We start from the raw sequence: 14,888 nt of genomic DNA, 5'->3' as shown, positions 1-14,888 counted from the left end.
AGTCCACACTCAAGAACCTTTCTAAAAGTTCGGTTAGGTCCGAAGTGTCCCCCACAAGCAAATTCATGAAAAAATTGAAAAATAGATTGATGTTCATGTTGGGGTACACATCGTATAATAATTTGATCGGGACAATGCTTCCACAAATAAGGTTCCCACAAATAGTATTTTGCATCACTTTTCAATTTACCTTTTTCGAGCACGTGTGAATGTGTCGGGATACCTTTTAGTGACCAAAAAGTTAACGATATCGGCATACCAAGGAATAGATTGAGTAAGGGAAAAGAGATGCTCATCCGAAAACTCGTCCCGTAACAAGAGAGGTGCTTCGTTTGAAGTGATCCGACTTAGATCGTCGGCAACGAGATTCTCACATCCACTCATGTCCCGAATTTCGAAATCAAATTCTTGCAATAATAAGATCCAACAACTCGTTTTCCGTGGTAGAGTAGTTGCTTTGAGCATTGTCTAGTGTTCTTGATGCATAGTAGATAGCATGGGAGGCTCTTCCATTCTTTTGACCCAAAACGGCGCCTATAGCATAGTTTTTTGCATCACACATGATCTCAAAATGGAGATCCCAATTTGGTGCATGTATGATGGGGGAAGATGTAAGCAACTCATTGAGCTTGTCAAAAACTTCTTTGCATGCCTCATTAAACTCGAAATCAACATCCTTTTGCAATAGTTGGCACATTGGTCTTATTATCTTTGAAAAATCCTTAATGGATCTTCGGTAGAAACCTCCATGGCCCAAAATAAAAACAAACCTCCCGAACACAAGTCGGGTAGGGTAAGCTTTGAATAACATCAATTTTAGCCTTATCTACATCAATTCCATTCTTTGACACAATGTGAACCAGAATAAGACCTTGACTCACCATAAAATGACATTTCTCAAAATTTAGAACCAAATTTGTTTCAAGGTGTCTTTTCAAAATTTTGGTGAGATTGGTCAAACATTCTTGAAAAAAGTTTCCATATACCGTAAAGTCATCCATGAAAACTTCAATTATATTCTCAACGTATTCTGAAAAATACTAACCATACATCGTGGAAAGTGGTTGGGGCATTACACAATCCAAATGGCATTCTCTGGTATGCAAAGTTGTCAGATGAACATGTAAAGGTTGCTTTTTTTGGTCTTCCGGGGCCACTGGGATTTGGTGAAAAGCGGAATACCCATCTAGACAAAAGTAATGTGATATCTCAGCCAACCTTTCTAACATTTAGTTAATGAAAGGTAATGAGAAATGATATTTTCGTGTGCTTGCATTGAGTTTGTGGTTGTCAATATATACTCTCCACCCGTTTTGCACGCGGATGGGGACCATCATACCTTTATTGTTCTCGACCACCGTGATTCCTATCTTCTTCGGTACCACTTGCATCGGGCTCACCCACTTGCTATCTGAGATTGGATAGATCATTCCCACATGAAGGAGCTTCAATATCTCTTTCTTGATCACTTCCATCATTGGGGGGTTCAACCTTCTTTGCGCGTCCCAACTTGGCTGGCATTCATCCTCCATTAAAATCTTGTGCATGCAAGTGGAGGGGCTCAATCCTTTAATATCCAACATTGTCCAACCCATTGCTTCTTTATGTTCCTTCAACACCTTGAGCAGTTGCTCTTCTTCAAATTTGGTTAGATGGGTCGAGATGATAACCGGAAGGGTCTCATTTTTGCCCAAGTAATCATACTTCAAGTGTTGAGGTAGGACCTTTAATTCCAATTTCGGGGGTTCAACAAGGAATGGTGGAAACTTTATATGGGTTTGAGGCAAATGGATTTGCTTGACATCAAATCTTGTAGAGTTCTTCACCTCCAATCTATTTACCAACTTCTCAAATTCCGGGTCTAAAGAGTAAATCTTTAATTGTTCGACTAGTTTCCCACAATCAAACCCCTTGCTTAGGATCATTTCCAACATGTCACAGTTAGACAACTCGAACACTTCTTGGGTTAATGGTTGAACAACATCAACAAAATAAAATGATGAAACATCATTAGGATATCTCATAGCATTGTAGATATTAAAACTTATTGTTTCACTATCAAACTCCATTGTCAAACTTCCCGCATACAAATCAATTTTTGTCCTTGCCATCTTCAAAAACGGTCTCTCAAGTAAAATTAGAGCCGATTTTGAGGGCACTTGCTCTTCTAGATCAATCACATAGAAATCCGCTAGGAAGACCAATTGGTTTACTTGCACCAAAACATCTTCTAAAACACCCCTAGGAAAGACACTCAATTTGTCCGCAAGGGAAATTATGACACCGGTTTCACATAAAGGACCCATATTAAATGATTCATATACCGAGTAGGGCATGACATTGATAGAAGCACCAAGATCAAGCATGGAACTACTAAAAGTGACATCCCCAATCTTTCAAGGAACCGTAAACATTTCGGATCTTTGCACTTGGGTGGAAGCTTCCTTTGTAAAACCGCGGATGCGTTTTCATTCATTGAAATTTTCTCATTTCCCTTCAATTTCCTCTTGTTGCTACAAAGTTCCTTCAAGAATTTTGCATATATAGGGATTTTTTTTATAGCATCAAGTAAAGGAATGTTCACCTCCACCTTTCAGAAGGTGTCCAAAATTTCTTTCTCCTCCATATTCCTCTTGGAAGTTGCAAGTCAGGAGGGGAATGACGGTTAAGTGGCTATTCGTGTCAGTCTTCTTTGGAACTCCGGTGTAACATCCATAAATTTTACACCAAATTTAAAATTTTTCAATCATAAATAAAAAACAAATATCATTGTTTACAAAATGTTTTCAAATCATTTTCCATCAGAGTGTCCCAAAATCATAACATAAGGATGAGGAGCGGTACGGTCACGCCTTCGCCTTTCCATGATCTCCTGAAGTACCTGAAAAAATAAACTGAGAACTGTAAGCCCGAGGGCTTAGTGAGCTACCCCCAAAATACCAATATTGTTGGATTAGTGTCTAAGTCCATAACTATTTTGGTATGTACTTGACCCGATTATGACCATGGTCCTTTTGGGGAACCTTCACTGTAGCAATATGTAGGATGAATTAAGGAGAGAAAGGTTTAATTATGATTTATTAATATATTATAAGAATAATATATTAAAGGAGAAATCATAATGTTTAATTAATATTAGTCAACAATTAATTAAGAATTAATTTTGTGGCTAAAAGAGATTAATTAAACTTAAGGGACTGGAATTGAAATTATAAGATAATTGCAAGAGTAGGCTAATGGACTCCATAGAGTGGAGTGGACGGAATTTATGGGGAAGCCCATAAGATTTCATCCATGACTCTAAAGAAAGGGATCCATGGGCTGCTTAGGGCCTAAGCAGTCAAATTAGGGTTTCGTAATTGAAAACCCTAATAGCCTACATGTATGTAAAGGACCCTTAAGCCCCAAAAACGTGCACAAGTCTTCCTCTAGGGTTTTTAGATGTTTTGGGCTGCCTCCTCTCTTCTCCTCTTCATCCAAGTTTCTTAGTGGTGTTTGTGACTCCATTAGAGGTGCAACACTTGAGGCCCTAAGCTTTCTAAAGCCAATCAAAGCAAGGAATTGATTGTTATTGCAATATAACAATCAAAGGTAATTACTAAACCCTAATTTCAGTTCTTATATGTTAGATCTAGGGTTTATGGCTTTGGATATTCAATTGCATGTTCATTAGACAAACGAGATCCAAAAGCTATTAGGGTTTGCATATACACCACAGGAATGATGTTTTGCATAAAACCCATCAGTGGTATCAGAGCCAAGGCTGTTTGTTTGATGTATTTGATGCTATTATGGATTATTCTTGCTTAAAAATCGAAAATTAGGGTTTCTGGGGGCTGGACTCGCCGAGTCCATGGCTGTACTCGCCGAGTCCATGGTGAACTCGACAAGTCCTTGCCTGACTCGACGAGTCAACTCGTCAGAAAGAGGTAATTTCGGGATTTTGTGCTCCTTTGGCTGTAGGATAGTTACCAAAACGTTTTTTATTGATATAAATCAGATTTTTATGATATTGGGTGATTATCTTTGCCAAAATAAAAGATAACATCATATTAATTAAATAATTATTTCCTTATATGATTAGATTTAATTATTTGAATTATTTGGTGAATTATCTTGCAAGAAATTGGATTAGGTCAAATTAGATAACCACCAATTAGTTGTTAATTGCCTTATTTGAATTTTGTGATCTAGAATATTCTTGATAAAGTTTGGAAAAGTTTCAAATTACTCCCTTTAGGTTTTATAGTTTAAATTTGAACTTAAAAGTTTTGTTTTTGAAATTTAAATAAGTTAAACCCTGATGTTTTGAAATGTTTCAAAACTTGCCCTCAAGTTTTGGAATTTAAAAGTTGATTAAAAGTTTAATCTTGAAATGTTAAATTCTAAATCCCTAGTAATTTGAAAAGTTCAAATTACACCCTTATGTTTTTATTAATTAATTAAAGTGTATAATTAAAGTAGATTTAATAAAACATAAAGTTTTGGTTTACATTTAATTAAATTAAAAGTATAATTTATTAAATTAGACCACCCAGTATTTTAAATGTGTAAAATACACCCTATACTATATATAACATTAAAAGTCGAATATTATATATATGTATGAGTAAACAGTCAGTCTTACCGTTAGTAGGCCTCATTCACGAAGCTGGTCTATAAGGGGTGTTTAAGGAAATTGCCTATAAAATGGCGATTGAATGGGTATCCACTCTTACCCACCGCACTCTTGACTAGTGGAGGGTCGTTAGCCGAACGGGTAGGATAGGACAGAAACCTTCCATTATAAGTATAATGAAGTACAAAGTAACTAAATGCTTTTTCAAATTCTCAAATCATAGTTACTTTAGGCAAAATGTGAAATTGTATGCTAACCCATGGAATTACACTTCGTACCCTTGTCAAACGTTAGTGGAGCGTGTGTGGTTAACCGACACACTAATTTGGGGATGACATTGGTGGCGAAGGGTGGCTCGATGCTTATCATATATCAATGGAGCGTGTGTGGCTAACTGGCACATTGATTAAGTGATAGTAGCATTGGGGGCACCACGTGATTCGTATGGTTATTCACACCTTATTTGTGATTCTCGGCATCCCAGTCCCAGATTGTAGGGCATAATCGAGATTAAACATGCCATTGAAAAGTTCAATGAATCTCAAAAGATCTAGGAGTTTCAATTCATTTAAAACTTAAATTTCCTTTTCGTTTTTTATGGTGGAAATTGGTAAATCGTTATTTACCTACCTTCAAATATTCTGCGACTAGATTACGGCATCCCTCTTCTAGGTTGTAGAGTATTGTGTTGGACCCTAGACTTGATGTTTCATTTGGGTGTTACATCAAGGATTCTAATCAACTTAACTTGAATTTTCTCCCGTTTTGTAGATGTTTAGTTCTGACAATCATGGTCTTCCTAAATCCCTTGGAACAAGTTTTCCAAACGAAGATGATATTCCATGATATGATCACGGAACAAGAGATCATGCTTCGCTTCCTCCACCTCCTCCAATTGTTCTCCCTAACCCACAAGTTCAAAGGCTTGAAAAGTTCAAGGTCACTCAAGCCCTATTGGCAATTAAGCATGAAGATGGAAAGTCAGTGTGTGTCCACGTCTTAGAGATGAAGTCACTCATTGATAGGTTAAGGATGTTGGGTGTCGATATCTCAGAGATATTGGCTGTTGACTGGGTTCTTCAGCCACTTCCTAAATCATATAGTGAGTTCGTTAGAGAGTACTATATGATGGATCACGACGTGACCCTCGTTGATCTCACCTATTTGCTTATAGCTGCTGAGTCAGCAATGATTTGGCGTGCTGGTCAAGCAAATTTGTCTGTTGAATCAAAATCCCAAACTTCAATGGACACTAGAAACATTGGAAGTCCGGAAAGAACTAAGTCTGTTATTGTCCGATGTGTTGTGCCAAAGGAGTCCAGTTGCTTTTATTTCCAAGAGAAGGGGCATTGGAGACGAAGCTGCCCTATTTACCTGAGAGATCTAAGAGATGGGAGAGTCAATATGTATGGCTCTAGTTCAGGTAAAATCCATTATCTAACTCTTTTAAGTTTCTGTTCTAGATTCTTAATACATGATGTGATAAGATTACATTATGATGTTTTTGTAGGATCGAAGAAAAGAGAGGAAGCTTAAGGGAAGAAGTGAGCTAAATCTAATCGTGAAGAAAGTGGATTTCGATCGCATTATCTGAAGATTAGATTCTTGAGCTACTACTTGGAGTTAGAATAGATTGTTATGAAATATGTGATAACATAGTTTTTCAATTGAACTGCATTGTAAGGACAAATTTTTTCAGCAATAAAATAAATTTTTGATTTTATCTTATTTATTTATCCTTTCAATGGCATGTATGAAAAAAAATTGATGTTTAAGGTTTCTATTATTAGCGATAATGGATTTGATTCTTAATTGTATTATTTGTGGAAATGTCAAAAGTTTACCAAATAGGGAGAGTTTCTCATCGCCCAAGTTTCAATTGGACAGAAACTTGGAATCATGCAACGTGTATTGTATGATGAATGAAAAACTTTCACAATTTGGGAAATTTAGACTAATTATGTGACAAAGTGTCAATTGAAGGACTAGGAGATCAAGTACACTAGGTTGTGCGTTGATTTAGTCCACCACAAGAGTGACAAAGATATTCGTCACGGTTTACTAAAGTTTAGTAAATATGATTATACTTATAAGATTAAGTGTAATTTTAAGTTGATTGGAAGAGTTTCAATGAATAGCAGAACGAATAAAGAAGAATCAAGTAGGCAGAAAGATAAAAGTTTCTCTATTCTAAGAAGAAGGGAGAGTACCTTTTATTGTGTTTTATGATAAAGTCTTAATGATTAAGAACCATATCTCAATTGGTCCTCTAAGTGGGTCTTAGTACATTTGTATGTCTAACATGAGGAATCAAGAATTATGGAAATGGTTAAATCAAGAAGCCAATCATACTTCGTTCCAATATCAAGTCTTAGAGTCATACTCCAAGATTGTGACATTGAGTGACAAGTCTTAAGAAGGTTTATAACAGTCAACAAATGTGGAATTTGGAAAAGTTTTCTTATTCTTGCACATTTGAAATTGGTAAGTTGTGATGTCTTGAATAAGACAAAGACCAACTAGGACCAATTTGTGAACTGTTTTGTTTTGATAAAAGCTACACTAACTCTTGAATAATTGTTTGTCAAGAAATGTTTCTTGATAAGAGAACCTTATATGTCAAGGAGTCAGTGGGAGTTTTAATGTTTTTGAAAAAGTTTCAAGAACAAATCAAGAATAAACCTTATCGATCATCACTAGCACACGACTTGAGGTTTACAACCTATCGTGTTGACATTATTTTGTTTCTGTACCATTCCAATTGAGTTAATTATGCATGTGATTTCTATGAGTTCTCATTTGAATGCATAAAGACAAAGCACCTTGATCGATGGAAAGTACATTGATATGTAAGGATAAGTTGCTAAACCACTTGGAAGACATGTTGGGCACTTGTGTCACCGTAAGGCAAGAAATCAAGATTAACAAAGTTCAGTCCATATGAGTTTGGATTTGTCGCAAACTTTGGTTTTGGCAAATTCACATGGATAGGAACTCATACACCATAAAATCTAAGTGTCATAAGATTCCCTCCTTCAAGAAAATGACTGTGAGAAAATACTTTCACTAAGAGAGATTTTAAGAAGATAGCAATTGTGAAAATTGTATTCTCGAATTCGATTATGGTTACGACATCCCTTTCCATAGTTTGAACTGTGAGATTTGACAATTAGTTTGAACATTTGGAACTTAGTAACATAAGTTCTGAATTGTTTAGACACACATATGAGCTATCTAAGTCAAAGGTGTATAAGTTGAGAAGATTAGATAAAAGATTATCGAAGCATCAGGTATTAGAAATATGAATTTTGTGGAATTCAATTAGAATTGTTTTCTAAAAGTGAAGTTGTTTTCTGAATACATGTCAAAGCTAGTGGGAGCATAAGTGTTATGCTTATATGATAATAATCATCATGATAGTGGGAGCATAAGTGTTATGTTTGTATGATTATTATGGAAAGTATTGCAAGTTAGCAATATTAATTATAGAAAAACAAATATTCAATTTGCAACGTTGCATGGGTTGAAAAGTTGTTTTGCTATAATTAAGGGAGAGAATATTATACTTCGTTTCAAAATCTAAAGCTTAGATTGAGAAATTTTAATAAATATAGTCAAAGGATACATAGTGTGTTCTCAAATTTCGGTTATGATTGCGGAATCCCTTTTCATAGTTCGAATTGTGAGAACGTGACACATAAAATATTATGGCAAAAGATTGATACAGTATCACATCTTTATGTAAGACATTATGCATCGTGTCCCATACGCTTCGGGTATAGGATTGATTGCAAATGCTATAATATTTGACCATTCTTAAATTTTCCAAATGTATAGCGCATTAAGAGGGAAAAAGGAATAGAATCGGTTTGACTAAAGTAATTAAACAACTATCAAAGGACGATCCAAAGTTCGCTGAGGATTGGTCGCTTGTGAGTAGTTGGAAGTATGGTATTGGATGGACCATATTGACATTATTATGAATAGATAAGATTCTATTAAGAATGAGTTGTCATATGGCAAATGCGGAAATGTTTCCATTTTGAGAGTTGGATATTGAGAATCTATGTCTAGATTAGAAACTTTTATGCAAGAAGGATGTTCAAAGAAATGTACTTTGAATGTGAGACTTCACGTCTATGGAATTGTCTTGTAACAATTTCCGATAGAGTACTTTGTAATTTCATTGGCAAAGTCTTGGTGACTTTTGTGCTATGACTTTGCGAAAGGATCGTTGCATAAAATGTTAGAATCTAGCATATTCTAGTAGTGGAAAGAACCTTGTGTTCTAACACTGATGATAAGGATTGGGAATTGTGAATTGAGCATCATTGGAAAAGGTTTTCAATTGATCTATTTCACAAAGTAAGGACCATAGGAAACATAGTGTGCATGCTTTATGCATGGGACATCTATTGTTGTAATTTGAGTAATAAGTTGATTTTCTAAAACAGTAAACAATGAATAATGAGTAATCAATATGGTGTTTAAACAAAAGTGTTTTATTTACTCTCACAAGTTTGGGGCCATATAGGATTAAGTATTATTGTTGTGTTTCAGTTTGCATGTTTTGACTTCCAGAATAACTAGGTTATTTGAACCTCCACAGTCTGTCATACGTTGGAAGCAAGTATGAAGGAAGACTGTCATGAATAGTCTGTAGCTTGTCTGAAGAGTTTAGACATAGCACAAGTTTGCTGTAGGGTTCATGAGTGATTTGATAAGATTAGAGTATTGGATTAAACCCATGCTCACTTGGATCACGTCATGGATTTATCACGGGGGATTAGTGAGATGATAACATTGTATATTCTTGAAACCGAGACGTGTGAGTTTTTATTTGTTGGTCGGTTATGCATTGTTAAAAAGTAAACGCACCAGTAACTTGGTGTTATAAAACTCATTGTTGTGTGTGATTCGATGAGTGAATGAAAGCGAGCATATGAGTCGAAGTTTATCCATTCCTTTTATATAAAGTGGGATAAAAGCAATATCTGTGGGCCTCTCAATTGTAGTCTGTTGTTTGTCATCATAAATCGGAAGTCGGGAAAAAGTATAGAGAGAATGATTAAAATCCACGTATTATGTCTATAAAATATCTTGAGAATGGAGGAATATATGATCCCTTATCTAAAGGACACGCTATCTGATAAGATCAAAGTTGACAGCAGCTTTTGAAAGCTACGATTGCTGATCAGGTTTTGAAGTCATACGGAAAATAGTTATTAGACTTATCCAAGTGGGAGACTGTTGGATTAGTGTCTAAGTCCATAACTATTTTGGTATGTACTTGACCCGATTATGAGCATGGTCCTTTTGGGCTGCCTTCACCATAGCAATATGTAGGATGAATTAAGGAGAGAAAGGTAAATTATGATTTATTAATATATTATAAGAATAATATATTAAAGGAGAAATCATAATGTTTAATTAATATTATTCAAGAATTAATTAAGAATTAATTTTGTGGCTAAAAGAGATTAATTAAACTTAAGGGACCGAAATTGTAATTATAAGTTAACTGCAAGAGTAGGCTAATGGACTCCATAGAGTGGAGTGGACAAAATTTATGGGGAAGCCCATAAGATTTCGTCCATGACTCTAAAGAAAGGGATCCATGGGCTGCTTAGGGCCTAAGCAGTTAAATTAGGGTTTCCTAGTTGAAAACTCTAATAGCCGACATGTACATAAAGGACCCTTAAGCCCCAAAAACGTGGAAGAGTCTTCCTCTAGGGTTTCTAGACGTTTTTGGCAGCCTCCTCTCTTCTCCTCTTCATCCAAGTTGCTTAGTGGTGTTTGTGACTCCATTAGAGGTGCAACACTTGAGGCACTAAGCTTTCTAAAGCCAATCAAAGCAAGGAATTGATTTTTGTTGCAATATAACAATCAAAGGTAATTACTAAACCCTTATTTCAGTTCATATATGTTAGATCTAGGGTTTATGGCTTTGGATATTTAATTGCATGTTCATTAGACAAACTAGATCCAAAAGGTATTAGGGTTTGCATGTACACCATAGGAATGATGTTTTGCATAAAACCCATCAAATACCACACTGACAATACCATATCGGTAATAATCAATCAATCATCATACATACTGGGCCATCGGCCTGACTGGACCGCCCTGCCGGGTCTACACTCTGTCTGAATCTATCCTGAGCCTTCGACATGTCTGGTGTGCCACGTGGGCCTATAGTCTCCCCGGACCGCTCATAGGGTATATTGGCCTTCAACACAAAGCATGACCGTCTCAACCCAACCACCAACAAATAACCATGTGCACATACTATCATATAAAGGCATATACAAACATCAAACATATCTGTCACACTGATCATCAATCATAAAATTCTCCTGTAACTAGAGTATCGACCTAGCAGGTCACTACATACCAATCCCTACGGATTATAAGAGCATAAATCGCCGAGTACCCTTGGCTACTCGCCGAGTTCCCTAAAGTACATTCCAACTCGCCGAGTCATCGGAGAAACTCGTCGAATCCCTTTGATTCTTAATCAAACTTAAGGTCACCCATCGAGTTCCCTCCTTGCAACTCGACGGATACACACTCATACATATCCCAAAGAAAACTCATCTGACTCGTCGAGTTGTTCTTCAACTCGTCGAGTCTTATGGCAATCTTCATCGGACTCGCCGAGTTGTTCATCCAACTCGTCGAGTTCACGACCATCTTCATGTGACTCGCCGAGTCACTTTGTGACTCGCTGAGTCCATTTAGTCCTTTTCCTCCATACTGACATATTTTGAGCCATGCAACGGTTCCAACTCATAGATCCAAGCTTCTAGGGCATGCTAATCACGTAAAGTTGCAAACTTTATGTGCATGCACGACTATAAAGACTTTAAATGTCTATTCTAAGTTCTTAATGGAACTTCATGCTCAGGAGGGACCTTAATCACAACCAATACTGTGACTTTATGCTTCTAGAATCCAAGGAGGGTCCAGATCTGAAGTTACAACTTCAGATCTAGCCCATAGCTCATCATACCAACTTGAAAATCCATAAAAAGCCCTAGAAAATCAACAAAAGGGAAAAAAGGAAGCAAGAATGGCACTTTGATACCTCCAAAGGATGCTAGCTGAGGCAAATCCTGATTCCCACTCCTTCCTAGCTTCAATTTCCTTTGCACTCTTAGCTTCTTCCTCCAAGATCCTCTTTTCCAAGCTTCAAACACCACACCAAGGCACACACACACAAATTAGGATTTTAAGGGGCTCTCAAAGACTGTAAAGAGGCCAAAAGAGGCTAAGGCTCCTTTAAATAGAGGTGCAAACCCCGGGATTTAGGGTTTCCACTGCCAACTCCTACTCGCCGAGTCCAACATGGACTCGTCGAGTAGGTCACTTATCAGGCGATCCCACCTCGCTGCTACTCGACGATTCGAGTAGAGCTTAACTCAATGAATCTTATTTAAACAATACCTGAGAATCGGGGCGTTACAACTCTCCCCCACTTGAACTAGACTTCGACCTCGAAGTCCGATGGAGTAAACAATGACGGGTAATGCTCGCGCATCTCCACCTCCGGCTCCCATGTCCACTCGGATCCCTTCCGATGTTCCCATTGTACCCTTACCAAAGGTATTTCCTTGTTCCGCATATCCACATAGTTCAGGCGCTCATCGACTTGAATGTCATCCAAAGATACCACTACCGCCTGGTCCATAATGCATTTTCGCAATTGCGAAACATGAAATGTGTTGTCGATCCGGCTAAGCTCCTCCGGAAGCTCTAGCCTATAAGCCACCCTGCCAACCCTGGCAATAATCCTGAATGGCCCAATATAACGGGGACCCAATTTTCCCCTCTTCCTACAGCGGAGCACACCCTTCCAGGGTGAGACCTTCAGGAGGACCATGTCACCCACTTGAAATTCCAGCTCAGATCGGCGACGGTTGGCATAACTTTTCTGCCGACTCTGAGCGGACTACAGTCGCTGTCTAAATTGTTGTATCATCTTAGTAGTTTGAAGAACTACCTCTGTCCGACCCATCACTTTGTGCCCAACTTTGCCCCAGCAGATTGGGGTCCTACACTTCCTCCCATACAACATCTCGAAAGGCGGGGCGCCAATACTGGAATGATAGTTGTTGTTGTAGGCGAACTCTGCAAGCGGTAGGTGGGAATCCCAACTCCCACCGAAATCAATAATGCAGGCCCTCAACATATCCTCGAGGGTCTGAATGGTCTGCTCACTCCGCCCATCAGTCTATGGATGGAACGCCATACTAAAATGCAGTCGTGTACCCAGTTCCTCATGGAACTTCTGCCAAAATGGGAAGCAAACCTGACATCTCGATCGGAAATGATAGAATCTGGAACCCTATGACGAGAGACAACCTCTCTGACGTACATGTCAGCCAACTTCTCTACCAACGAACTCTCCCATATGGCTAGGAAATGGGCACTCTTGGTCAATCGATCCACGATGACCCATATAGCATCGAACCCCATCTTCGGCAACTTCGTGATGAAATCCATCGCGATCCATTCCTATTTCCACATGGGAATCTCCAGAGGCTGCAACTTACCATGCGACCTCTAATGCTCGGCCTTGACCATCCTACAGGTCAAGCACCTTTCAACAAACCAAGCGATATCTCGCTTCATACCAGACCACCAATAACTCGAACTCAAATCACGGTACATATTGGTGTCTCACGGGTGAACTAAAAAACGAGACTTATGAGCCTCCTCCATCACTGTCTGTCGGACCCCTCCGGACATTGGAACCCAAACCCGACCGTAACGATGTTGGGTTTTGAGCATTCTAACACTCCTAAGTGTACATGCAACCCTAAATACCTTGGATCTATGTTTTCTCTATTATACATGAAAATAAGAACTTCCAAGGTATTATCCTAATCTAGCATACAAAACAATAACTATAGCAAGATAGAATACATACCTCTTTGAAGTAGAAAGTCTTCATGAAGCTTGAGTACCTAGTGCCCCAAGTGTGACACCTCAAATGGAATCACAATCATCAAAACACTTGGAATGACTTGAGAGAATTCTACACTCATCAAAATCGGCTAGCCCTCTCTAGAATCATACTAGTGCCAATTTTGCCAAGAATAATATCTTTATATAGTGTTACAATTAGGGCAAACCCTAATTGTCATGACTTTCCATTTCCTTGGATCCATGGGTTCAAATACACCATGGAGCATCCATGGACCATCCTATGGGTTTTAGCCCAACTTGATTATCCATGGAGCATTAGCCCACTATACAAGTATGGATGATTTACACAATCAACCCATATATTTAATTAGTCTTCTTTTGATCACTTAATTAATCCTAGATTAATTCTTGATCAATACTAATTAAATAATCTCATTATTCTTATTATTAATATACTAAAACTTATAATATATTAATAACCATAAGTGTCTTATTTCTCTCATCCAAGTGCATGATGGTATGCAACCCAAATGGACCATGCCGGGTCGGGTCAAGTCTTACCAATTATAGTTATGGACTTAGACATTAATCCAACAAACGAGTCAACAATCTGCGGCTATCCTGAGCAAACCGGGCGCTTTCGCCCTTAATCTTCTCCAACTTCCAGTTATCTGGTCTCATGCCCTCAATCTAAGCATCCCTGATCAAACCCACCAGTGGGGAATCCACCGCTATCCTCATACACCTGGCTGGGGTCGAGGACCTAGCTGACTTGCAGCTCAGAGCATCCGCAACCACATTCGCTTTACCAGGATGGTAAAGGTGTTAGATTAATGTCTAAGTCCATAACTATATTTGGTATGTACTTGATCCGACACAACATGGTCCATTTGGGTTGCACTTCACCGACACAATTTATATGGATAGTCTTTTGAGAATAGTATATTTATGATTTATATTAATATATTATAAGTTCTAATATATTAATATGGAATCATATTATTTAATTAGTATTGATCAAGAATTAATTTATAATTAATTAAGTGATCAAAATGAACTAATTAAATATGGACTCTTATATATATGGAATGGGTCAAGTTGATTTAGGTTGGGCTAAGCTTTCATGGATAGGTCATGGAGTGTTTAACCCATGGATCATATGAAATGAAAGGTCATGGGTTTCACCCTAGTCTCCATACTATATAAAGATGCCATTGGTTGGTGAAATTGGCACTAGTGTGGGTACACTAAGAGGGCTAGCCGATTTCTCTAGAGAGAACCAAAGTATTCTTATTCTCAAAGTCTTCCAAGGTGTTTTGGTGATTTGTGATTCCACTTG

At 37.8% G+C, this 14,888-nt stretch overlaps 1 protein-coding gene across 1 annotated transcript; it reads right to left on the bottom strand.

The window, feature by feature from the left end:
• Nucleotides 1–400: 400 nt before the first annotated feature.
• LOC145049550 (uncharacterized) lies at nt 401–2,306 on the bottom strand. Its single transcript, XM_078997936.1, has 4 exons — nt 1,340–2,306; nt 1,046–1,222; nt 771–826; nt 401–676 (listed from the first exon to the last, which is right to left on the bottom strand). Exons 1-4 carry the CDS (start codon nt 2,304–2,306, stop codon nt 401–403), a joined length of 1,476 nt encoding a protein of 491 aa, XP_078854062.1.
• Nucleotides 2,307–14,888: the final 12,582 nt, after the last annotated feature.

Source organism: Lactuca serriola, chromosome 5 (genome assembly GCF_051521515.1).
Source record: "Lactuca serriola cultivar US96UC23 chromosome 5, Lser_US96UC23_V15, whole genome shotgun sequence".
NCBI classification, from domain to species: domain Eukaryota; kingdom Viridiplantae; phylum Streptophyta; class Magnoliopsida; order Asterales; family Asteraceae; genus Lactuca; species Lactuca serriola.
The sequence above is the reverse complement of the archived record's forward strand: the minus strand, read 5'-3'. Positions and strand labels throughout refer to the sequence as shown.